Source organism: Pteronotus mesoamericanus, unplaced genomic scaffold (assembly GCF_021234165.1).
Source record: "Pteronotus mesoamericanus isolate MK-2021 breed Mesoamerican mustached bat unplaced genomic scaffold, CSHL_Meso_final contig_20, whole genome shotgun sequence".
Classification (NCBI taxonomy): domain Eukaryota; kingdom Metazoa; phylum Chordata; class Mammalia; order Chiroptera; family Mormoopidae; genus Pteronotus; species Pteronotus mesoamericanus.
In genome coordinates this window covers 82,517,666-82,544,249 of record NW_026555085.1, presented here as the reverse complement: position 1 = coordinate 82,544,249, position 26,584 = coordinate 82,517,666, and the positions used below count along the sequence as shown (strand labels likewise).

General features: G+C 41.3%; 1 protein-coding gene across 1 annotated transcript in view; it reads left to right on the top strand.

Moving 5' to 3' along the window:
• SLC2A12 (solute carrier family 2 member 12) overlaps positions 1–26,584 on the top strand; it is a 50,773-nt gene that overhangs the window by 9,682 nt on the left and 14,507 nt on the right. The window contains 1 exon segment of the mRNA XM_054569999.1: positions 9,512–10,852. Coding sequence (XP_054425974.1) covers positions 9,512–10,852 — 1,341 coding nt within the window.

Below are 26,584 nucleotides of genomic sequence, written 5' to 3'. Positions count from 1 at the left end.
CCTTCCCATAGCCTACCTGTATATTAAGGACATGGCCTATGGGCTTCTCCTGTAACACCCCATTGGACATCCAAGCATTTATTTTTAGTAAATAAACTGCTCTTCCTAAGTGCTTTGTAGACACAAGATTTACAAAATTATTTTCTGCCCATTTTATTTCCCTACATAAAAAATTTTAAAAGGATTAGGGGTGATTCTCAACCATTTTTTGAGTACAAAGATTCCTTTTTAAATAGAACAAATTCAAACTCTCACATAATAGTCTCTGCAGTTTTATATTTATTGATTAGAAAATATAAAATGACAGAAAGCTACTCTGCATGCACTAGCACTTTGTATTTTTAAAAACTATCACATTTACGTTTTTAAAATCTTGAAGTACAGATATGCATTTTGCTTACTACTTTTTCCAACAGTCAATATCATTGATGAGATGAAGATCCTTTTTAAAGACCTTGTCGATTTCACCGTGCCCAGAGCTTACCACATCTCGCACACACTGAGAACCTCCATCCTAGGGGTTTTGTCTCCAGATAAGAAAGCTGCCATTTTGTTCTCCAGATTCGCCCTTTTTAACTGTCTATTGAAACTCCCCATAAAAACATGGAAAGAAATGAAAAAAATTACACAGCATTAAAATCTGACATATTTGCTGAGTTCGGACTTAACCCTAATAAAATGCAAACATGGCAGTAGTGAAATATTAGGTTTCCACAAACTCTCACAGTGCATCCCTCAATGAAAGAATTTTCACCAACCAGGAAAAGAGAAGATGTCTTCACAGCTCCTGGAATCTGTTGAGAGTGTCGGAAGTTTTTGCTCCACAGTGCAATTCTTCCCATCCTATCTTGTCATTATTAATTCTCTTTCTATCTCTTCAGGGGTTACAACTTCTGAGATTTTAGCTACTTTGGGCTAAACAGGAAAAACAATGCTCACTGCATTTTTGGACATGAAATCAGTGTAAGAAAGGACAAAACCTAGAGGAGCCACTGAAGTGGCACATTTTAGAAGTTGGAGTTTTGCATATACTGATTTTGACAAACAAAGACCCACAGTCTGTTTTAAATAATACAGGAATAATATTCTTTATTCATAGTCAGGGGACCAAAAAAAAAATTCCTCTCTGAATCCGATGGAGCACACTAGAAAAATAACTTCCAGACGTAAGAAATTTGTCTGGCAGCTGTGCACAGTGATTGCTCCTCCGGGTCTAACTAAGAGGCGTTTTGCAACTGCAACCAGGTGGCTAGAATGAGGTCAGACACTGCCAACCTAATAACCGTGGGAACTCCCTTCTGATTTTCTGCCTTTCCTACCTGGGGAACTAAAAGATTCAGATAATCAATTCTCAGTCTCTTGCAGCCAAGTTGGACCACAAATACCATGGATTCTGGTCAATGAGACATTAGGATAACTTTGTAGTGGAAGAAAAAAGTTTTCCTCAATCCTCTTAAGGTCCCATGCCAGATCTGAAAATGAAACTGGCAGAGACATATTAACAGGCGAAAAGTATCCAAGTTGATTTAATGCAAGTTTTACGAGATATGGGAATCTTCAAAAGGAAATGAAGACCCAAAGAAATCGTTAAACCTGAGTATCTGTAGGCCAGATTTGATGCAGAAATATGACAGGTGAGGGAGTATAAGTATGGTAAACTGAGGGAAACTTAGCAAGGCTTGTTTGCTTGGATTCCTCTTGGCGCCTTTTTGGAGATCAGAAAGTTCCTTTCCTCCTAGTACAGGGAGGGCGCTTGTCGCAAGGTGTTATGACCTGCTTTAGGGGGAAGAGTGAGGGGAAGGCCAAGGGGATCCTCCTGCTTGGGCCATTTCCTTAAACCCCCTCAGCTTAAAATATTCTAAATGCCAAGGAGCCCTGTTTGGGAGCAGCGTGTCCTGAACATCATCATCTTCCAAGGGGCTTCTGGAAATTTTCTTTCCTGATAAAAGCAAGGCAGTCTTGCCCTAAGCCTTCTTTCATTGTCTCTTGCCTTTGAAAGTGGTTGTGAGTGACAGTCTTAATGCTCGATGCTATGGTAGCTACCTTGCACGTGTGATGACAAGTCTAGACAAAAGTCCGCCTTCTCAGGACGCAGAAGGATGGATAGAATTCTTGGATACAACAAATTCAACTTGGCCTTCTTCCTAATTAAACAATAAGTGTATTGTTTGTCAAACTGAGGGTTCTTGCAGTCAAGTATTATCACTCATTTGTGGGGACTGGGTAAAGAGAATGCAGCAAATCTGGTTATTGGCATGTACGTTTTAAATACAAAGACACTGCATGCAGTTTAAGGTTTCTTACTACAGGAAATATAAGTTTTGTAAAACATTTGATGTGTTTTCTATAATTTTTTTAAAATCGACTTTGAAAAAAGAGGTGTAGGACAACATTAAATGATAAGAGTAAACTGAGATGAAGCTGGAGCTAGCTGAGAACAAAGATGCAAATACACCTATATAAGACATGTAAGGTGTGTGAGGAAGCTAAAAATGCAAGAGAAGAATTATTATCTGAAATCTGTGATTTGGAAGCTTAAATATGGGAAATTATTCTAGATACACATTAAAATGACAAGGAGATAGAGATAAGAGAAGAAATGAATATATATAACAAACACATAAATAATTATTCTTAAATAAATTGGGAGAAAAAAATACCCCAAAATACTAGGAAAAAAACCCAAACAAACCGTTTTTGAGTAGAAGAACCTAACTAGTTGCAGAAAAACAGAAGAAAAAGCACTTTTATCCTTGTTGAAGTTTCACATAGAAGGAAGGAAAGAAGAGCAGAAGGAAACAAAAGAATGAAAGTTGTAATCAGGCAGAAAAAGATAGTTATAAATAAAGCAAGATACAAGGAAGTGCTAATAGGCATATTTAAACAGCCCTCAGTTTAAGCCCTTCTAGCCAATGAAATTTGTAGAAAATTAGTTCCAGGAAGGTGTGTCTGTGAAAGTACTACTAAATTAAAGCTAACACTGGAAAAATAAAAAAAGGAAAGAAAGCAAAGTTTCTTTCCTTCTTTTCTTTTCTTTTCTTTTTTTTTTTTTTTTTTTGTAGGAGAAAGGCCAAACAATAGTAGGTATAGAGAGAGGTCGAACTTTCTGTAGGATCTGAGCTTCATTGTGTGCTAAAGAAAGAATTGACCTGCAGAGGAGAGTGGAGAGTGGTTAAGTAAAGGTTGGTGCCCAATATTTACTACACACAGGATACCACACACAGTCCAGTGACAAGAGGCAGCAGCTGGGACCTTGGCCAGCTGTTGAAATACCACTCCTCATCTCTCCATGAGCTGTGCCCTCTGGGAGATGGTGTGAGGGAGCGTTCTGGTTGAGCCAGTTTGCTCCTCCTTCCTGTGGCATCCAAAGCCTGTACTGAGCTCTTATATCTGGTACAGCGTAGCCCCTCCCCCCCGCCCCCAATACAGATAGTTCTGCTGTCAAGGAACTCCCAGCCTAAGCCAGGAAACAGATGTAACTAAGTATAATCCGAGGTGCTGTAAAGTCATGAGTGCGAAGGCAAGAGAGGAGAGATTAATGCTAACCAAGGAGAGGGAGTCTGGAGAGGTTTTGCAGAGGAAGGGAAGTTTCAGCTGGATCTTCAAGGATAAATTGTGTTTCCCTAGACTCTGGAGTAAGGGAAAGGACGTGCTGTGAGGGGGAATAGTATGAAAAAAAGCACAAGTCTGGAAAAGTGCACAGCATTTTCCAGAAAGAGCATGTGGTCTGAGGGGGCTGGAGAAAGGGTACCCGGAGACTGCAGGGGGACCTGAAACCTGGCCCACTACTAGGCGCTGAGTCTGGGCTGAGGCACTGGGCTGACATTTGCTAAAATATAAATACATGAGTGACAATGAAAACTTTTATGGTCTGGGCAATGCTTTTCATGTTAACAAGCTAATAATAATAGTGATGAAAACTTTATAGAAATGCTAACCGCGTGCTGTTTAACCGCTAAGCATTTATGTAAACATGAAGTTCTATATGCTAACCACTACGAAATACTAGGTATCAACCTTAGTCTGCTGACAAAACTGCATGGAAGAGGAGACTAAGGGTCCATATTCTGCAGTACCATTATCAACCATGTATTTATTCATTCGCTCAACAAATTTACTGAGTATTTACCTTGTGCCAAAAACTAGAGGTGGAAATACAGAAATAAGGAAAACAGAGTTCTTGGCTTCATGCAACTTTTGGTCTCACGGGAGGACAAGCAGGTAAATGGATGAATGTCTTAAAAAGTGGCAGATACCTTAAAAACACACATTTCTTGCACAGCGGAAGCACAGAGGGGTTGGGGAGGGGGCAGCAGAATAAGGCAGAGCAAGGTGATTGTCACAGAGGAGGTGGCACTTGGCATGACTCCTGGGAGAGTCACGGATTGGTATTTAAGAGAAGGAGCAGAGAAAGGGGAGACTACAGCTACAAGGACATTTTGGGGTTTCTGCAAGTACTTCTCAAACAAAACAAGAAATTGGGGGGGGTCTTTTGAATTTGTGAAGCATTCACAGTTGGTCAAGCTGTATAATTACCTGGCTGCCTGCCAAAAAAAAACCCCAAAGAACGCTGGTGTGCATACTTTTCATTCTGTTGTAAGATTCAGTCAGAGGGTAAGTATTTATTGTGTGTGCATTATGAACATACACTGTAACAGGCACATGGGAAGAAAGGAAAGAAAAGCAAGCAGGCAGAAACGCAAATATTGTGGAAAAATTGAGTGTTTCAGTGCATGCCAGTTAGTCGCGGTTTCATCTGAGGCACCGTGAGCAGGGCAGACAATGGCGCTATTGTTGTCGCAGCGGCTGCGGTCTCCTGGCCTGTGGGGGCTGCCTATCCTTTGCGGCCTCACTGAGGGTCTCAGGGCTCTGGTTTGCAGAAAGCCTCCTGGCTGTGCAAGCCTCCCATCTTTGCTAGGAACAGTTTTACTTTATTACCTTATGAAGAATCTTCATTGCATCATCAGACTGCTGGTCTTCTAGCAAAGCAACAACATAGGCTGCAGGCATGACCCAACAGCCTGTGGGGACCCGCTGTTAGTCTCCAGACATTTGCCACTCCTGCAATGTCCACTAAAGGCAGAGCATTTCTCATGGCGCATTTGGAAAACGTGGGGATGTCAAGGAAAGACCCTTGTAAAGCAAGGTTGTGAGCAAAATGACTGAAAAAGCTGAACTTCATCAGCAACGTTGAGTGCGGACTGTTTGACTTCAGGGCTGAGTGTTTTGTTTTTTTTCTGAAAAGACACTAATTATGATTCCTCACCTTGTTCTCTCCTCTAGCATTGGCTACTTTTCCTCAGTCCACCCAGCTGCCCCAAACTCTCCCATCGTATTTAGACAAATATAAACCCCACTCTCCTGCCACATTCTTTGTCTTTCCTCCTGTTCCCTAACAGATTTCTTGGAAAAGTTCTCTTTACTTTCTGGCACCCATAGGATAACATCTTGCTTCTATCATCATCAACCAAAAAGTAGGCAGGAAAAAGCCCACTCTTTATGTCTCTCTTCATTGTTTTTATGTGGTAAAATAGCACCAGGAAAATTACCTGTGATGGAAGTTGAGGGTAGAGGAAAAAATGTTCCTCTTCTTTCTAGGTTCTTTTGGCTGGTCTAATAATCAAACAGACATGAGACAGAGAAAATAATCAAATTGAATTACATACATATATATGGGAACCCCAGATACATGAATAATCAGAGATTCAACCTGTACGAAAGATTCAGAGCTAGAAAGGGAAATTGAGGTACATATGACATTCTGAGATAAGGATGAGGGAGGGCACTCTGGGCATCAGAAGGCAATTGCAGGGAGAGAGCATGTTCAGTCATTAATAGTTTGCTCTCCCGTACGGGTAGGTAAAAAGTTATTTCTGGTAATACTCCTTATCATGGGGCAAACTCCTAACTTAAATTCTTCTAGGCAGTTAAGGGGAGGCGCGGTTTCTCCTGAGCCTGCTGGATCTTGGTTGCCTTTAGCTCAGAGTAATCCGCATCCCACTGAGACGCATCTTGGGGTGGCTCATGCTGAATCACTGCCAATTCCTGCAGCGTCACGGGGCTGCGGTCTGGGGAGCTTTAGGTACTCGGTTTCCATGCCGAATTGGAATTCAAACTTGCAAGCAAGTAGCTTGAGGACAGGAATAGAAATTCAGCAGTTCCAAACAGCAGCCGTGAGATGAGTGGGGAAGCTAGTTTGGGGCAGCAGTCCTTAACACATACAGCCCTCACATGGAATTCAGGCAGTGATGGCCTCAGCTTAATTCTGAAGCATAAAACCCGCATTGGCATGCCTCCCCCACCGCATGACAATAGGGTCAGAGGAGGTCCCCGGATAACTTTTTAAGCTTTTAAAGATAAGTTCCCTAGATAGATTAGATAGATAGGTAATGTGATTTTTTTTTTAAATTTTAATTTTGTAAAAATTTTGTTAACCCGTTCTTATAGAAATTACTTATTATATCTCTGAAGAAGTACACTTAGCGTTAGCTGTGGTCTCAGGGGAGACATTAACAAAGGGGATGGTTTCCAGACCCTTTGCACACATCCCAGTTTGTCAACGCCCTACGGAGCCTGGCTAAAAGAATGAGGCATATGAAGTGAAGTCCAGAAAGCACAAGGAAGAGCTGGATCCATCTTCTCCTGGAAGGTGTTCCTTCTATACTACAAGAAGCTGGCTTGCCTCATCCCTTACCCCAACTCCTTCCTAACCCGCTAGTCACACTCTCTCTAAAGTAGGTGAATACAGCATCAAAGGAAGGGCCTCTGGGATTTTAAGGGTTCTTTCCCTTTGTAGGGAAGCATTCATTCCCCTCTAACAAAAGGTGAGAACTAGGAAAGGGAAGGGGGTGGTTAGGGTGGCAAGAACAACCTCTTGCTATGCAAGCAGTTCTGGCACCTATTCCCCCACGTCCTCGACTCAGTGTCCCCATGCTGTCCTCTGTCACTCTAAGTCCCCTTCTGGGGTGCCTCATTCCATCTGCCTACCTAATGTTTCATTCTCCAAGTCACTTATTTCTCCAATCTGAATATCGGAAACCAATAGCTACAACGCATATGCTAATTGACACATTGCACATAAATAAAATGATGAATGACAAGTAAAGATATGAAGCAATATAATAATATTCTTACCCAAATGTAAGAATTTGACCCAATTCTCCTTGTGGGTGAGGGATTTGTTGAGGATTTAAGATCACATAGAAAAAAGAATATGCAGAAATTGAGGATGTAAGTGAATTTGGAGAAGAGTATTATAAAGTCATTATTCATGTAAAAATTAAAACAATATATAATAGATCAGGGAGACTCACTAGGATATTAAGCTTCTCAGGGGGCAAGGACCACATCTGTTTTTTTTCATTGCTAGATATGCACCCCCAGGTACCCAGGAAAATACCTGCCATGTAATGTCCCAAATATTTATTTGTTTTCATGGATTAATTGCTGAGTTAATCTCAATTCAGTGGTTTGTGTTTGGATTGCTCATAAATTACTTTTATTTTATTTTATTACAGATTATTGCATTCTTATTTGCTCCTCCATCTAAATATTTAATACTTTTAAATTTATTTTTTGGAGTCTCCCACTTTTCTATATCCCATTGGGATCCTGAAGCTACAAAGTACCTTGGGTACTTGTGGTGGGAAGAGATTTTGATCACCTTTATTTGACCTTCTTCTTTCACTAGAGCTAAACAGCAGTTTTAACTGCACTCCCTACCTCCTGCTTCAGCAGGGTTAGATAGTCTTAGCTCAGCCTGTGCTCATTGTGTCCAGGCACATGTTTCTAATTCTTTTACATACATCTCATTTCTGCTTCTCCATCTCCTTTACTGTTACCTCCTATTGTAAATGTTGGGGTACCCTAGGTCGAAGTTCTAGTCCTACTTCTCCTTTTTCTGTCTTCTGTCTAAGTGATCCCATGCATTCTCAGGGTTTTAAATACCAAATGCGTGCTCCTGAATCCCAGATACCTGTCTCCAGCTTTGACCTACTCTTAAGCCATCAGGCTGTATACTCAATCCCTTACTTGGGTAAAACAAGCAGAACGTTTTTGTAAGTCTAAAATGGAAATGCTGATTTCCACTGCTGCTCTCTCCCCCCTTCACAGCCAGTCCTCTTCCCAATCTCCCAGTACATCACCCAACCAAGCACTCAAACCATGCAGAAGAATCGCGGGTTCTGACCCACTTCCATATCCTCCAACTTCAGTTCATAAGCAAGTGTAGTCATTCTTTTTACCTTCAAATTAACTCTTGAACTGCTTGCCTTCGGTTGCACCCCACACCCAAGTCTAAGATAGCATCATCTCTTGTCGAGACTAAGGCTACATGTTACTCTCTGCTTTCCGTCTTTGCCCTTGAAGAACTCATCTGCACGCAGCTGCAAGACACTCAGAGTGTCATGTCCCCTGTTGGTGGGCCTTGACCCTGTTATACTTGGAATACAATAAAAAGTTGTCACTGTGACCTGCCAGGCCCACACAAAGGGTCGCCTCCGTACTTCTGCACATTCACTGTTACCCTCTCCTACCCACCTCCCCAAGCCCATGTCGTGCCCTGCACATGAGGTCCTGGCTGCCTGACAGGTTTGAAACATGACCTCAGGCTTTGGAAACGGCTGTTTCCTGTGCCTGCAATGTTCTTCCCTCAACTACCTTTTGCTTTGTTTTGTCTCTGTTTTGACAAGTTACGAACATAACAGACACCTGTGTACCTAACAGCAAAAATTAATAACATTTTGTCATTTTATTCAGGTTTTAACATTATAATATTAAAATAGAAGTCTCCTTTGAGCTTCTTTCCCCATGTTCCATCCCCTCTTCCTTACTCGGAGACAGTGATGGATATTGCCTGTCCTCTCCCCTACCTCCGTCTCGCCCTTCAGCCTTGGTTCTGTTAAGGCACTCACCCTTCTGCTACCTACCCCCTCCCAAATGATCTCATGAGCTTCAGCAAAAGCCAAAAGTGGCCCAGTTGTGGCCAAGGAGACAAGAAGGAAGGTGTCCTGGGGGCTGTGCTTCCTTTTCCCTGGAGGTACACAGTGGGAAGCTGGTAAGGCTTCTTGAGCCTCCTACCCTCTCAATCCTGTGCCATTCGCCTTTAGAAAACCAGCTGGGGCCAGAGGAGCCAGGCTATCCGAATTACTGGTCCAACGCCAAAGCGGGAGCTAAACAGTGTTCTTGTTTGTTCAGTTTCATCATCTTTCATCTGCTCATCTTACATAACTGTTGGCTGAAAACATGAAACAACACCAACATTACAAAGAGAAGGAAATGACTTCCTCATGTCTCCACCCTTCTCCCAAAAATGAAAGAAAACGGACTTTTTTCTTTTATAGGTAACCATTTTTTGGGGGGAGGGGTTTAGCCTATTATTCTACTATACTTCTGTGTGTGTTTATACTCAGTGCCATGAAAAACTTATACAAGGCTAAGCCTCTGTTCAGACATGAAATGTTTAAAATAACAGTTCAGAACTGACCCCTCTGTCTCTCCTCTCTGCTTATAGGTTGCGGCATGTTTACTCTCCTGTCATCTGTCACCGCTGCTGTCAGTGGCCTCCTGGTGGGCTATGAACTTGGGATCATCTCCGGGGCTCTTCTTCAAATAAGAACCTTATTAGCTCTGACCTGCCATGAGCAGGAAATGGTGGTGAGCTCCCTCCTCATTGGGGCCTTACTTGCCTCTCTCATCGGAGGGGTTTTAATTGATAGGTATGGAAGGAGGGCTGCCATCATCTTGTCATCCTGTCTGCTTGGACTTGGAAGCCTAGTCTTGATATTCAGTTTATCTTACACGGTTCTCATAGTGGGACGCATTGCTATAGGGGTTTCCATTTCCCTCTCGGCAACCGCCACTTGTGTTTACATCGCCGAGATTGCCCCGCAACACAGAAGGGGTCTTCTTGTGTCACTGAACGAGTTGATGATTGTCAGTGGCATTCTTTTTGCCTACATTTCAAATTATGCATTTGCCAGCGTTTCCCATGGCTGGAAGTACATGTTTGGCCTTGTTATTCCCTTGGGAGTTTTGCAAGCAATAGGGATGTACTTTCTCCCTCCAAGTCCCCGGTTTCTGGTGATGAAAGGACAGGAGGAAGCTGCTGGCAAGGTTCTGGGAAGGTTGAGAGCCATCTTAGATACAACGGAGGAACTCACTCTGATAAAATCTTCCCTGAAAGATGAATATCAGTATAGCTTTTGGGATCTATTTCGTTCGAAGGACAATATGAGGACCCGAATAATGATAGGCCTAACACTGGTATTTTTTGTACAAATCACTGGCCAGCCGAACATATTATTCTATGCATCAACTGTTTTGAACTCTGTTGGCTTCCAAAGCAATGAGGCAGCTAGCCTCGCCTCCACGGGGATTGGGGCTGTCAAGGTCATCAGCACCATCCCCGCCACGCTGCTGGTGGATCACTTTGGAGGTAAAACCTTCCTCTGTGTGGGCACTTCCGTGATGGCAGCCTCATTGGTGACCATGGGCATTGTGAATCTCAACATCCACATGAACTTCACCAACATCTGCAGAAGCCATAGTCTTATCAACCATTCCTTGGATGAGTCTATGTTTTATGGCCCAAGCAACTTGTCGGCCAGCAGTGACACTCTTAGAGAGCCCTTTAAGAAGATCACTTCCCACAGCAAAAGCTCAGTAATGCCCCCAAGAAACGACATGGGTAAGAGAGGGGAGATGACCTCAGCGTTCTCACTAAATGCTGGACTAAGCCAGACTGAATACCAGATCGTCACAGACCCTGCGGAAGTCCCACCTTTTTTGAAATGGCTATCCTTAGCCAGCTTGCTTGTTTATGTTGCTGCTTTTTCAATTGGTCTAGGAACAAGTAAGTATTTTATTTTTCAGTCCTTCCCTCTCATCTTGTATAAGTGTTAACGAATTGCTTCTGACCAGGGAGAGCATCTCACTATAGTATTTTGCTATAGTATGTTGTATGTAGAACTACTAGAAGCAGGACAGGGATAATATTGGCCACCTGATGTTTCTACTAATATAGAAAGTATGCTTGGCTTATACCTGCTTTGTGAAATGTGCAAGGCCGGTGTTCACCCGAAGGGTAAGTTTGCCATTATCTATCACATGAGGATATTTTAACACTAACTAATTAGAGATAAACCAGACCTTGAAAGATATTTATTACCCAAGCGAATATATTATCTTATGAGAGCTAGTTTCCTGGGATAAATTATTTTTTACATACCATTCCTGAGTTTCTTCATAGGTGAAAAGAAAAAAAAAAATCAAGATTTTCTTAAAGATACAATAATGGATGCATTCTAGTAATAATGAAGAAGAAGAGAATTATGAGTTGGGAAGGAGGATACATTATTTCTTTAAGTATATTTTATCACTACAGTAACCCCTCAGGGCCCTTTCCTCTATTAAGCAGGAGAATGGGAGTCATGTTACTCCTCTTAAACAGAGTCCAAACAATTTACAGAGAGATAGCTACAAGGGTGTTTTGTTTTATGTGACCAGTCTACTCCAATGACAATGTTTAAAGCCTTCTCTGGAGCAAACTCTCTAGGGTTTGCTAGAATAGCTTGTTTGTTGAAATTCCCTAGTCTTTTAGCCTCACCCTGAAAGTCTAAACCTCTCTGTAGAGAAGTTGGAAAAGGTCTTTTGTACATCTCACTAAAAAATGAAGTTCTTAATCTCTATCATCCTCTCCTCAACTCTCACTCCTCTCTCTTTCTCTCTCTCTCTCTCTCTCTCACACACACACACACACACACAGAGCTGGTATTAAGACCTTTGTTAATAAGGATTACGGACTGTTCAAATAAAGGAACATGTTGGAAGCTGAGAATAATTGGAAGACACGGGCTATGTTGAAGGAAAAGGAATCTCATGGATAAATGTGGGCTTCTGGTGCCAGGAACTGGATGATATTTCTGGAAAGAAAGTCATTTTAAAGCTGCGTTAGTGATCCACTGTTAACTCATTAATTATTTATTCAAGTAATAACCAAGAACTATGCTAAGTGCTGGGGAAACAGGAATAAATAAGACAGATAATGTCCTTGTCTTCAAAGAGATTATATACTGCCATGCCTGCTTCTTTCTGGCTAGCAACCAGCATGTCTGGCCTGCTTAATCTGTTAATTAACAACTGGATTTGCACATGGCTGATATGGCCTCTCCTCCAGCTCTACTTCTTCATCTTTCAGTCTATTTCCACTTCTGACGTCAGGCTCTTGACATTGATTCATTCAAATGCCAGAGTGAGAGAGGGAATCTGAACAACTCTTCTCTTTGCTGTGCCAAGTCATAGGTTTAATCAGCCATGGCAAGACTGGCCACATGGTCCAAAACATCAGTGATCAGAAGCTTGTCCTTCCTCTGGCACTTTAAGTAGAACTATTTCCCCATAAGAGACTGTGTAGGGCCAGATAGAGGAAACGCCTCTAATCTCTGATTTGTTCCTGAATCCTGACCCTGCTTTTTAAAGACTTAACAATGACAAATGACATTAATGAATATTTTCCTGGCAATAGGCTTCTACCATTATTTCAGGATTTAATGATCTGGGTGTGTACCTGTGAGATAATTTGTCTTAGTTATTACTGGCTTTAACAAATGACCAAACACTAGGTGGTTTAGACAACAAATGTTTATTTCTCACAGTCTGGAGGCTGGGAAGTCCAAGATCAAGGGGCTGACAGGTAGTGCTTCCTGGTTTGTAGATGCCACCTTCTTGGTGTGTCCTCACGTGGTAAAGAAAAAGAGAGAGAGAAGGGCGGGAGGAAAGAGATAGGAGGGCACTTACCCCTTCATGGGAAGTTCACTCTGATGGCCCACCAGTCACCTCCCCAAATCCCATCTCCAAATGCTATCACATTGGGGATTAAAGTTTGAACAGACAGGGGGGCACAAACATGAAGTTCACACAATACATATAAAACCAGTGAAATCTGAGTAAGGATCTTACATTTTTATTTTCGGAAACTGTTTAAACTCTACGAGAAGGGCAAGACATGAATGCTATCTTGTACCCAGGAACGACTTGACCTTGTTTGTGAATTTTTTTATATTAAGTACAAATAAGGTTACTCTTTTGATAAAATTCAGAGGGTAGTTATTGTTTCATCGATTTTTAATTCCAACATCTTTTTTCCTGTATATCCATCATAAAACTAAAAATATTTTTATATCCATTTTATTGATCCAATCATTTGAAATATCAAGAATCAACTAAGAATCTAAGAAAAGCTTAACAAAAAGAAAGGAATGCCCTGTTTGTTTTAATTCAGAGAAACTTTCAGTTTGGCAGAGAATATGACACAGCACATGTTACAATATGAGAGACGTTGATCTGTAACTTCCAGAACCAACTTATTCATGGTAAGAGTTTCCTACGCTCATACTACCCTCCTCTCATTAGTTTCTGGGTAACTTTGAAAAACTTAGCACACCTTTAGTCAGTAACATGTCATTTGATACATTATTATATTAGAGCAAAAGTTCCCTTTTTCAGAAAGTGCAATCTGATTTTGAAAAAAATATTATTGGAGGGTATTTATTTACCCTTTAGAGTTACTTGAATAGTGTTCTATATGAATTTTTAAAATAAAATTTAATCTTTAGATTCAATTAATATTTATTGATACCTATTACGTCAAGTACTGTGTTAGAAAGTTTTTACCTATTTGGGAGGACTTCATTTTACTCTCACAACAAGCCTGTGAAAAAAGGGTATTCACCAAGTTTTACAAATGATGGCACTGAATCTGAGAGAAGTTAAGCGACTTGTTCAAAACAATGAAAATATCTCTTGTCTTCTGATATTCAGCGTTAACCACCAGACTAAAACAAGAATAGCCAGTCTTGTGTTGGTCTTGATAGTAAAGGTTTATTATTTTTAGTTCAGTCTTCCCCATGAGGAAGCGTTAAATATAAGAATGAATGAAAATAGTGGATCATTGTCCATCACAGGAGTCTATTACGTGGCCCACCCTGCATTATATTCAAAATAGAGACTGTCTTTCTTTTTGAAGCTCTACTAGGTAAATAAGCATGTCCTTGTATAAAGCTAAGCTGCAGGATAAAAGAGAAGGATAATGACATGGATACAAAAGTATTTGATGTGCATTTACTTGAATAAGCAAACTTGGTTAAAATAATGTTCAACATGTATATGGTTAGACTTCAAACTCAGCTATATCAAAGACAAAAAAAAAAACAGTGGCTTAAACCAAGTAAGATTTTCTTTCTGTCTCTCATTTAACAACTAAAACTTGGTAGTTCTGGGTGCTGTGGAGGCTCCCAGAGTCAGGAACCTAAATTCTGCAGATAGTGTCCCCAGGTCTCATTGTAGCTAGAATTTTAATATTGGTTCTCAGTCTATTGTGCTTGCTATTTAAAAATATAAACATGCATTTTAAAATTTCATCACCCTTTCTGATAGATAATAGTACCTTGAGAACAAGTGAAATGTACAAAGTGCCGTCAATTAAAGGGAGGCTGGCTGGGTGTAGAAAGGCCTGGATAATAAGACAGCGTGAGCAATTCTGTCAGGAAAGCAGAAGCACTGTGAGTGAGATGGGATGAGGAATTTCTTATAGGAATTAGACCTAAGGCAGCTGTGGGAGTTGCTGAGAATGCAAAGGTCTCGAAGGGGCGATTAGAGGGACAGGAGACAGACAGTAAGCAGGGCCACGAAGGGCAGCGGGTGAAGGTGTCTGTGGAAGCCGGCTGCCTCCGCGTCCACCTGCAGCCTCAAGCCTCTGCAGATCGGCCGGGCAGGCAGGAGGAAAGGCTGGACTCCCAGCAGGAAAGCGAAGAGAGCAGACATTGCCAGGACAAAGCAGAGCCGTGAGAAGACGCTGGAGCCCACATCTGTCTCTCACCGCACCAACTCCAATGATGCGGGCCACCGGTAGAAAAACCAGTGTCCCTCTCCAACAGAGCCCTGACAGTTTGGCTGGCGTAGTAGTTGGAGGAGCTGGAGGAGATCTGGTTGTACTAGCTATTCCCCTACACCAGCAAGGAGAACCACGCGATCACAACAATGTGCACACGCTGCAGTGATGTCTAGGGCCCTGTACCAATCCCACCAAGTGTAAGGCTGAGATGGCATTTGGGCCTTCCAAGTTTCATGCAAATTTTTCTTCCTGACAACCCTAACCCGGGACTATACAGGGAAGGGAATTCTGGGAAATATAGTTCCAGCTTAGCTAAATCGACAGAGTACAAAACTGCCGGAGTGAACATGGAAAGGAATATTTCAGAGGTCAAGGGCCCTGCATTCTGTCTTCAATTGTTATGAGAGACATTTATTTTTTTTCATGAAAACATTAATTATTAAACTATATGGCTAGATTACATTCCATCTACTTCTACAAAAAGAGGTGAGGTCATTTCATTAACATCTCTTGGCTTTTGTTTCTTTAGCTATAAAACCAAAAAACACTCTTCTGCCAATGCATCATGAAAGCTTTCATATTTTTTTTCTTTTTTAAGTTTTTTTCATGTTTATTTATTTATTTTTAGGGGAGCAGAGGAGAAGGGAGAAAGAGAGGGAGAGAAATGTCAGAGAAACATTGATCGACTGCCTCTTGCACGCTCCCACCTGGGGACCTGGCTAGTCACCCAGGCATGTGCCCCGACCAGGAATCCAACTGGCAACATTTTGGTCCACAGGCCAGCACCCAATCCACTGAGCCATGCCAGCCAGGGCTCATATTTATTTTTTCAGGAATGTTAATGATCTCCCTTGAGCTGATGACTCACTTATCTCCAGTTCCGTCATCTCACATGACTTCTAGTTCCTTTTTTTCCCTATGAGTCCAGGACTTTTCCACTTTGATGCTTCACTGTCAGCCAAAGACAAGAAGCCCAACGCCGAATTCTTATCCCCTTCCACCAGGGGAACTTTCCTTTCTTTTTCTTGGGGCAATGACTCTGTCAGCCACTCAGGTTGGGCGCCCTACAGGGTGTCCAACCTGTGGCCCGTGGGCCACGTGTGCCCCAGGATGGCTTGAATGGGGCCCGACACAAAATCATAAATTTACTTAAACCATTATGAGATGTTTTTGTGATTACATGTCACAATGTATTTAATATGTGGCCCAAGACAACTCTTCTTCCAGTGTGGCCCAGAGGTACCAAAAGGTTGGACACACCTGCCCAGGACCTTTTCCCAATCTAGTTAATGACCAAATGCCCTTGGATTTTCCCTCACAAATGGCTGCTGTGTTTATCTTTTCCTTCCCATTTCTGCCATTATTGCTTATCCCTTGTGCCATTGTTAGAGTGCTGGGAGATCGTTCCTGTAGTCTCTGCCATTCTGAGCCTTTCTCGTGCCCACCCATCCTTCACACCACTATTCCTTAAACAGCATTTTCCTCCTGCTGCCGATGTTCACACACCTTCCAGGGTGTCCTACTTTCTACTACAACAGAGAAGTCAAATGCTTTGCAAAATGAAAAGGAAGATTAGGAATTATTCTAGTCCAACATTTTCCTTTTATCAAAAAGAAACAAGAAACTCCAGGAGATTGAGATCACACAGGTTTAGAAATAAAACCCCAGGCATAGGAAGCTGAATTCCATGCTCTCTCTACTACTCTATCCATCTCTGAGGGAAAATTTTCATGATTTGCAGGATCCTCCATCATCTTACCCAACTACATCAGGGTGTTTGCACAACTTCAGGGGGCACCGTTTATAATGTAGTTCTGGAGCTGTGCTCCAGGGCCGCCATTCCCACAGAAGTACATATAGAGTACACATAGAGTACAGAATGAGTGATGCTCCCTGGCATTGTGCAACGAGTCAAATACTTTACTGCTCTGGGCTTCTCTCTTTCCCACTACTTTGTACTTCCTCTACTCTACCCGAATCCTTCCTATCTTTAAAGCTTGGTGAAACTCTTCTTCCCTTTAAGGATTTATTTCTTAGAAATCTGTATTTGTATGAACTGCTAGTTATTTATAATGTAGGGTAGGTTAGTTCTGGGCTATAAGAAGCCTGAATTTAAAAATCAGAAAACTTGGGTTCCAATCCCAGGTCTTCTACCCACTGACTGTGTGATCTCTAAGTCATTTATCCTCATGAAGGTGTTTCTGATCTATGAATTGGGCATAATAATACCTGTTTTATCTCACAAAGAGAGCATTAGGTGAGCTAATGCATGTCTGTTTCAGATGCTATAGAATATAATATAAATGGAAGTTATAGTGTAATACATACATGGTGTAATGCACATTGTAATATAATGTAGTCCTTACTGATACAGTGTATTACTTCTGTGTGTTTGTTTTGCTGTATTAGCCAGAATATGGTTATTAGATTATAAAGCTTCTGAAGAAAGAAATGACATATTTTTTCTTCTCTCCGTCTAAGCACTGCGTAAGTCTGTTTGAAAACCATGCAGGAACACATTTGTGTTTCTAGGGAGGGGGAGGGAGGACTTTAAAAATAAGATGCAGATATAGGAGAAATCTAAAGTGTGCTTCTTCACGTGTGTCAAGCTACCCACAGGGCCAACAAAGTAGTACATAAGCTAGAAAAGCTAAGCAGCCAAGGAAACTCCCATTTCTGCCAAATACCATCACGAGGTCTTTTTTTTTTGTTTTTGTTTTTCTTTTGCATAATAATTTGTCACATGGGCATGATTCTAAAAATCTCTGGCTTTGCTCATAGGAAAAGATGCAGGGGACTTAGTAGTAGTGCTTGGAAACAAGTAGTGAGAAGCATTTAGGGCTTTTCGTTGTTAAGTCATAATTATTTGGGACTTTCAGATACAGGGGACCTAAAAGTAGTCCCTGATTTATGTATTTACTTATTTATTTTTGGACACCTCTGCTCTTTGCAACAACATGGTGAAGAGAGTCCCTTTGAGAATTTCTCAGACCAATGCCAGTACTGGTGAGACAGAAACTCAAGAGCTGAAGGAAGTTTGGGTATGGGAAAGGGAAATAACCCTTCAACTTGTGGTTTTTCCAACTTATAATTACCATTTCCAAACACTGAGCTGGGTGGGTATTCGCGCCTGAGGCTGGGAAGCATGCAGCGCTGTAAGCAGAACAAGCAGTTATTTCCCATCTGTGGTTTGGGATTATTGATTCTCCTCAAGCTTTTAGAAGGGATCTGAATAACTATCCTTTTTTTTTTTTTTTAATGGATAAGAGTCAGTCTTTTTTGTCCATATTCATGTTGTAGTTTATTTTTCTTTTCTAAAGAAAGCATATCACAGGATTTCCAATGCAATAGCCAAAATTGTGTTCTAGAAAATTAGTATAAACTGCAAAAACCAGTAGGAGTTTAAAGAAGATTTTTATTAGGAGCAAGGTTTTCATACCAGGTCTTGAATGTATTCTAAACCTTATTAACCTAATGTGATTATGGCTCAGGTTTTCATTTAGAGAGTTGATTGCTTGTAATAAAGCAAATCCTTTCTGTAAATTGAGGTATAAAAGAAAAAGTACTTGCTGTTCTAAAGTAAAACTGAAAGCAAGATTACACCAGTTTTATTAAACCTTAAATACCAGTTGGCTTAAAACAACCTTCCTTAATTGTATAAAATCATACCATAATTCCTTCTGCCAAAGACGTGTTTGTATTTTTAGGTTAAAGTCTTATGTCTTACATCATTTTACTTTCTGGTGATCTCTTTCCCTATCTGTAAAATAATAAGGTTGCCCTAGAATCTGTAACTCGGGAGGAGAAATCAGTTGCATACCAAGTAATCTCATGAATTATATTTTATGCATTTATAATGTTATTCTAAGAAGGAATCCATAAGCTTAACCAGCCTGCTGAAGGGGTTCATGGCCCAAAGAGGTTAAGAACTTTGGCCCTGCATTTTTTGTAACTAATACTAAGACTCTTCCATCAAATAAAAGCAGAATATATACTCCATTGTTTTTACTGGAGACTATTATTAAACATTTTGTTTTTCAAACCTGATCTTTCACTTCAAAATATGTTTAAAGTATTAACCTCACTCTCCACAGTATTTTTGAGGTGGTCTTGATCTTTATTTTAACTTCTTTTTAAAAACTGACTGTTTTTCCATGGTGGTTTAAGCTTCTGGGTAGAACCAGAGTCCTGTCATTGTGAGGACTTAGAGCCACATGAAGATTCTCTTCTACTCACACTTTAAAGATAAAGCAGAGATGAGCCAGGACACAACACACAAAGTTATTATCTCATGAGTTCATTTGAGGTGATACTTGTGTAGAAACCCAGCCCTTCTTAAAATAGCCATTGTAACTCAGAAAAATGTGTGTGGCTGTTCTGTTCACTATAATTACCAGGACTTTTTAAAAAAATCCGCAGATTCTTATGTCTGTAAATGAATTAACCTCCTCTTCCATGTCATGATTAAAATATTTTCATTATGAGCAAATAAAAGGAATTTGTCCAAGGTCACATACTAAGTTCAGTGTTGAGTCTGTGGCTGCCATCCCTTAACTACCTTTGTATTCACACATTCAAACAGAGCCTTACACTGGAGACTGAATGACAGGTGACACCCAATCACCTCTCCCAATCTTTTCTACCAAATAATCACGAGTTCCAGAAAGAAATCATCTTGGAGTGACAAAGCAAGAGAAGAGAGAGAAGGTCTTGAGGACTGATTGATTCACTCTCTCCAGCCAGCACATGTGTGTTGTTCACCCATGAGGTCGCGGGCATGGCGCCAGGTGCTGAAGAGTCAGGGATGGCTGAGCGAGGTCCACACCCTGCCCTCACGGAACTAGTGTGTGGACAGGCAGTAAGCAAGAAAATGACATGCACAATACCGCTTCAGGAAAGAGAAGCATTAAAATTTAGGTGGAGGTAAGAGTGATAAAGAAAAATGAAGAAAGATAAGTGAAAGAGCTTGCTTGCAGGGGGAGTATTTCAGATAAGGTGGCCACAAAAGGCCTTTCTGGGATGGTGATATTTGGGCCACAGCTGGATATGAAACCCTGGGAGGAAGGGATTTTAAGCAGGGAGAACGGCAGGTCAAAGGGCCTAGAGGGGGACAGGAATTGAAGGTTGAGGAGAGCCCATTGATGCTGTATAACATGGTGTTTGAATCTGGACAAGGCTTTGGCATCATTTTGTGTGTCCCAGCTCCACAAAGTAGGGCTTCGGCAAGTCACTTCATCTCCATAGGCATCAGTTTTCCTGTCTAGAAAATGGAGCAATGCCATCTGTCTCACAGTGTCATTGTGGGTTTAAATGAAACAATCTGTATAAAGTGTACCTAGTTTAGCGTTTGGGTTTCAGCATGGACTCAGTACACTTGGTTCTCCGTACTGTTAAGTACCTGGCTATGGTCAGGCTGAGATGAATCGTTCTGATAGCACCGGCGCTGACCTCAGCAGGCGTTTTGCCCAAGTCACGTCGGGGACACACAGGACGTGCTTCATTAGCCTCATGCTGAATTACAATGCATGGCTCTCCTCACCTTCCTTCTGTAAACCATTCTAGTTGGGTGGAGACTAAAAAAATACATTTGGTGGTGTAAAGTATGGTTCAATTCTGGATTACCTAGAGTGAAGAGAGCTTCTTAGAAAAACACACAGGTTGTACACAAAACCCCAAGGCTTTGGTGACAGGGGCAAGATGTGATGTAGGCTGAGGAACACCCAAAGGTCCACTCTCTGAGGCTGGTACAACTAAGTTAGACTCTATGTCCTATGCACACGGCGATTGTCCTGTTCACTGTTGTTTCCTGGGGGGTGCCCCACAATAGGGGCTCAATAAATATTTGTTAGATGAGTCAGAAACATCTCAGAAAAAGAGAGAGATGTTTCTGGAACTCTCTCAGCTTCAGTGATTAAAGCCTCTTCTCTCTCTTGTCTGGGTTTGGGACATCTTGGTCTCCTCTGGCGTGAATCTAGGGAATGTGAGATAAATGTGGTTTGTGCAGAACCCTATGGCCATGTGACCAAAAATTGTATCGGAATAAAGTTACTCAGTTGGGAACTCAGGGCCGTCTCCAATTCAACTGATGACCAAAGAAAGTTCCCATTTTAAACGAACTAAAATTAAGGTCATTAAAAAATTTAACTGTGTTAGGCAAAATATTCACTTCCAAGTATCTATTGCCTTCTCCAAGTAGGAGACCCAGCCATTCCCCTGGGGAAAAAATTTGGGATTAGCTGTATCATGGGGTGGTTATTACTACTTTGGCTTAATAATGGAATATTTTTAAACTTGGCTTTTTGCCAAAAATTATTTACGGTAATTATTTCATGGTTTTCCTAAGAAAAAATATGTGAAAATATGAACCTGGAATTTGGGGTTTGTTTTTGCTTACTTAATTGGCATCAGAGCTTATGGAAATATTTCAATGGATTATTTCAGGCTTAAGAGTCACATTAAATTCCTCAGATATGAATGGGCAGTCCAAAGTTCATAATAGGAATAAAAGACCTTTGTAGACAAATTATACCATAGCCACAAGTAATCAAACTGTCAAGAACTGCAAACTGGATGATATGTTAGCCCACTTGCAAGCTGGCAAGTTGACCTGTCATAGTTTTACGGATATTGGTAAAAGACTGCTTGATCAGAGACAAAGAACCATTTACTACTCCTAGGAATAGCAATAGCCAGAATACCAGATTTGCACCAGTTCCCAAGCCCCAGGAGCCCCAGAGCACATGAAGAGGGTCAGATGACACCTACACACATGATGGGCTGTTTTAGAGGTAAAAAAACAAAACAAAACCAAGCTTAGGGAACCCAAGTGTTTTATAATAGACAGTAAACCAGCTTGATTTATTTTCTGCAGGGAGGCTTTATCTTTAATTAATTGGATAGTAGACACACCTTTGCTCCAGATGAAATACTACCTCTGTCTTCTAATGCTCTTTGTATAACAAACATCCTGGGGAAGGGAGCCTGGACAAAGATGGCCAGACATGCAGAAATGCAAGAGACCCACAGAGAATTGTCTCTTACCTCAAGTGTTCTGAAAAGGCTGCTTTTCTGTTTTAAACAAGAAACTAGAATTTTTTTAAGGCTCTGTTTTAAACAAAAAACCAGAATTTTTTAATGTTCAAAGATTATAGACCTAGCTTTGTTTGGTTTGGCTTTATGGAATTTAATCAGCCTTTTGGAAGACGGATATCAATAGGAAGAAAAAGACTCATTTGCCATAACACTTAAATTTAGATTGTATACCTAAATAACTCTGGCTCTTCAAAAAGAAATTTTTCATGTGATGTTTGCATAGTTAAAGATTATGACAAGTCCAGGGATGTGGAAGAGTAGGTTCTAATTTAGAAGTTTATTTAGCTGCTTTACCCCCAAACATATTGGGTTTAGAAGAAAGAGGCTTACAGTCCAGAAGGACATCAAATGTTTCAAAAGAGATTTTAATGTCCTTCATAGTTCTCTCTAGACCCTAGGCCCCTGACATTAGAACCATCAGAGTCAAAGTTTTTTTAGTGTTCGCCATCCTTTCCCACCATCCTTACGGTAATTACATATCTTTAGAGAAAAGGTGTATTGCACAAATTATTCTCTAAGCTGGAGAGGTTTTTAATCAAACGTGGCCATTACACAGGCTGTTAACACACGGGGCACAGCGTTTGTATTAAGTGTAAGCGTCTACCTTTAAGTTCTTGCAAATCTTTTTTTTTTCCCCTTTTAAACCTTAGGTTTCAGTTAATACCAACATTCACACTGCTACTGTTCCCTTTTTGATTAATTAAGTTAAATGTCATTTTGATTAAAGCGGTGGACTATTTGGTTCTCTGGTGTTACCCATTCAAATACGGCAAAATAAACAAAAAATAATATCTGGATGGTTTTACGCTCAATTTGCACCCAAACAAAAGAGGAAAAACTGAAAGGCATTATGTGCCTTTAGCTAATGAAATCCCATTTTCCTCTCTGGAGTCAGATGAAGAAGCAGTCGTAACTTAGAGAACCAGAGTCTAAAACCGCATTTTACAGCACGAACACAGCTGAACACATCGTGGAATGATGCCCTCCCTTCTGTCACTGTCGGCAGCCGTTCCCGCCGCACAGCACGTGGACCTTTTGCTCCAGCCCAGCACAGCCCTTGTCCTATGCCCTTGAAGGTCATGGATACTTATGCCTTGGTTAGAACACTTGTCAAAATTATGAGTATTGGACAGTAAAGATATTAAAGAGACAGACTAAGGTTTTAACACTTTCTTAATAAACATAAGCGTTCATTGTTTTACTTTACTATTTTCCAGAACACAAGGTTAAGAATTTTTCCAAGGGACATTAAAAACTATAATACTTTTCTGATTGAAATCCAAAGCATCGATTATGAAAAAAGCACAACATAAAATGCTACATCTAAAACATGACATTCGTGTTATATTTTAAATCGAAAAAGACTAATTTCTTGAAGCTGTTGCTTTTTTTCTCATTTTGAACTCTAGTTCAGTGGTCTGCAAATTAGGATATGCATGCCCCTGGGGGTTCACTGTCCAGAGTATCCCTTTAATGATACTTCAAAGGAAATCAATTTCAATTTCAAAAAACCTGTTCTCTAACATTTCTCCTTCCCCCTCCCCAGTTATGTGTGTTCCCACTTAAAAGAAAGCATTACCCATCAGAAATCTTATGATACATGTTATACATTATAAAAACCTCAGGAACACTCATTAAAATGACAATTGGAAAACTGGTGTAAATGTGGGGTGGAAGAAAAATGCCTCTAATAATGAGACAATAATCCTTTCAGAAGCCTAGGTATTTTCAATAATTTGCTTTCAGTAAAACTGAAGGATGACTTATTCAAGTTCTCAGCTGATATTACAAATAACTTTTGTTTTTAATTGAAAAACTGATGACTCTACTACTATAAAATTTCTTTAACTCCCCATTTATTTTCATTATTCTTCAGAGCAATAAATTCTATCTATTTAGAATAGAAATGTATTGTGTTATTCTAGAAGTAAGAGGCATTCACCCTGGAATGTCTTGGTTTGTTATTTAAGAAATGTAATATTATATTCTTGAATGAAATACTTCTTTTACAAGGTCAGGAGTGAACAAAACTCAAAGAGACTAAGAGAAGAGAGAATAGTAAAAAATTAATTAATTAATTAAAGATACCACATCATTGTTGACGTTGAAGGTGGTGGCCTATGTGGAGTATACTTTTCAAAGTATGTAATTTTCCCACTTAGGGAATTTATGAGGCCAGAATCTAAACACCTGGTTGGAAGGAAGTGGGCATATTCCTTTCCAAATGTGCCTGTAAGTAGCCACTTGCAATGAGAGAAATAGGTGTGCTCCATGCTACTTGCAAGGGTGATAGAAGCCATAAGTGTTGGCTTTACTCTGACCAAGTGTAGGACCCTTGCTCTGGGACAAATCAAGATGTTGAAAACTCTGCAGCCAAAGCATAGAAAGTCCTCCAAAGCTGGCAGGAATTTTTCTGGTAAGAGTTCCAAGACCTCCATGAGACTTTCAAACCTGGGGCCACAACGCCAGGCGGTGCAGGAAGAGCTCGAGCCAAAAGGAAAATGTCCCTGGAGGGCCACAGGCTTAAATCTGAAAGCACAGGGAGTGAAGACAGCCTACAGCCTCAGCGGGAATGCTGTGGCAGTGGCCTAGGAGGGGACAGGCAAGCGTGGCAGCTCACATGTGGTAGGGCTCAGTCATTTCCATCGACTGCCCCGGCTAGTCCAAGCCCATGCCCTCCCCTGCACGCAGAGACCATCAACATGTTCATCCTTCATGGCCTTTTTATGACATGCTGCATAGCCATAAACCTGTCTTCAGATTGCAACAGGACCAGGCCGGTTCTGACAGGCAGACTGAGTTAATGCCACGTGAAATGCGAGTTCCAGTATCTGTGTCCCGTTATCTCCCAGCAAATCTAAAATGTCCTCAATCCTTGCAGCACAGGAAAGGCCTTAAAGGCATGTGCAGATGCTGACATTTATAGGGATGGATATTGCTGAGATAGTGAGTCTTGGCATGATGGGGTTGAAGGTGGAATAATAGGGGTCAAGGGGAATTGTTCAGGACCTGCTGAGCTGCAGCGGCTGTGCTCGCTGTCGGTGTTCACTGCACCTCTGGACACTCTGTGGATTCCCCATGAGCAAATAGCACACAGCATCTCCTATGGGCCTGTCATCAGGGAAGGGGAAAATGAGGACGGTCAGGGGCGGCCACCATTTATTTACTACGGCATGTGGCAATAACTTGATTTTCCTTGGGGGAGAAATTAGGCCATGTCATTAGGAAAAAAAGTCAGTGATTTGAAGAACTCTACACTTGACATTATAGGTGGTAACATAGTCAGTCCTCAGGCGACCTTCACAAACTGAAACAAAGCTTCTGGGTTTCTTCGATTTCAGGCATTCACAGCCCAGCCTCAGGGGGCACGGAGGTCATAAGATTCTGGTCATCTTGCTCCTAAGTCTGCCATGGAAAAGCTCTAACTCTTTCAGTAAGCTCTATCTTGCTGTGAGCACCATTTTGACTTTTACCTCATTCTCTCTGGATCTGAAAACCTGTGACTTTTATGGTTCTGAAATCATAGTTAAAATAACATTCTCTTTATTTGTAACTTGGCAGGCCCCATATCGGGACGGGAACTATCCTTGTCAGAACACCTGTCAGTTGTTGCAACATCCCGCCTATTACAGAAACCAAAGCATCATTCTTGAATTATTTCTTTTAGAAGTAGAATTTAGAAAGAATTTAGAATTTCTCTCTGAAAAGAAATAGACGCTCTTAGCAAAGGTACATTATCTTTTGAACTGTCAGGTGCAAGGTTTGCCTCACCAGTTTCCATGTGAGACTGAGGGGAGTCTCTCCTTGAATAGTCAGTTAGTGCCCACTGACTGGTCAAAGTGTCCAAGGACTTGGCTCAGAGCCGCATTGAATCCATGCCTAGGAAAGGTCATCAGCGTGGATCTCGGGTGCTCTTTGGCAAGCCCCTGGCAGCTCAGGCTGAGCACTTACACTAGTACTTTGTGCGTCTGTCCCATCTTCTTGCTGGCGAGACCCACCACTTCCCATAACAGCAGGACCAGTTCGTTCTCATCTGTGGCCAACATGGCTCTGATGACCACAGCAGTGATTTCCCCCAAGTCCCACCCAATAATCCCAAGACGCCATCCTGATGAAAAGTGGAGAGCGGAAGAAGGGGGTTTCAGAGGTGATGAGGCAGGGATGGAAGTAGATCACTGTGCTAATTCCTCCACTAAAAGTAAAAAATGAGTATCCCTTCCCTTACCTCCTCTTCATGGCTGCTAGAGCAAACAGCAACAGGGACCCCCGCCCTACCCTGAGCCATGCGAAATGCCCATGGCAAGGAAGGACAAGGGGGATTGGTCTGTGGTAGAGATTGTTTAGCTTCAAAAAGTTGGATTTTGTCCAACTTTGTTGAAATTACAAGATAATTTTGTCTTGTACCTGCCCACGGACAGGTCATCACAAAGGCTCCACCAGAATATTGCAGCTATGGTGCTACTCGGAGCCAGATCCCCAGCCTCACAAAGCTCACGGCAAGGTTGTCTCTCAGGGTAGAATCTGAAAGAACCTAGTGAGGGTCTTCTGGGGCAGGAAGTGGAGAGGAGGGATATATAATTTGTTTCTAAATTCCCTATTAAT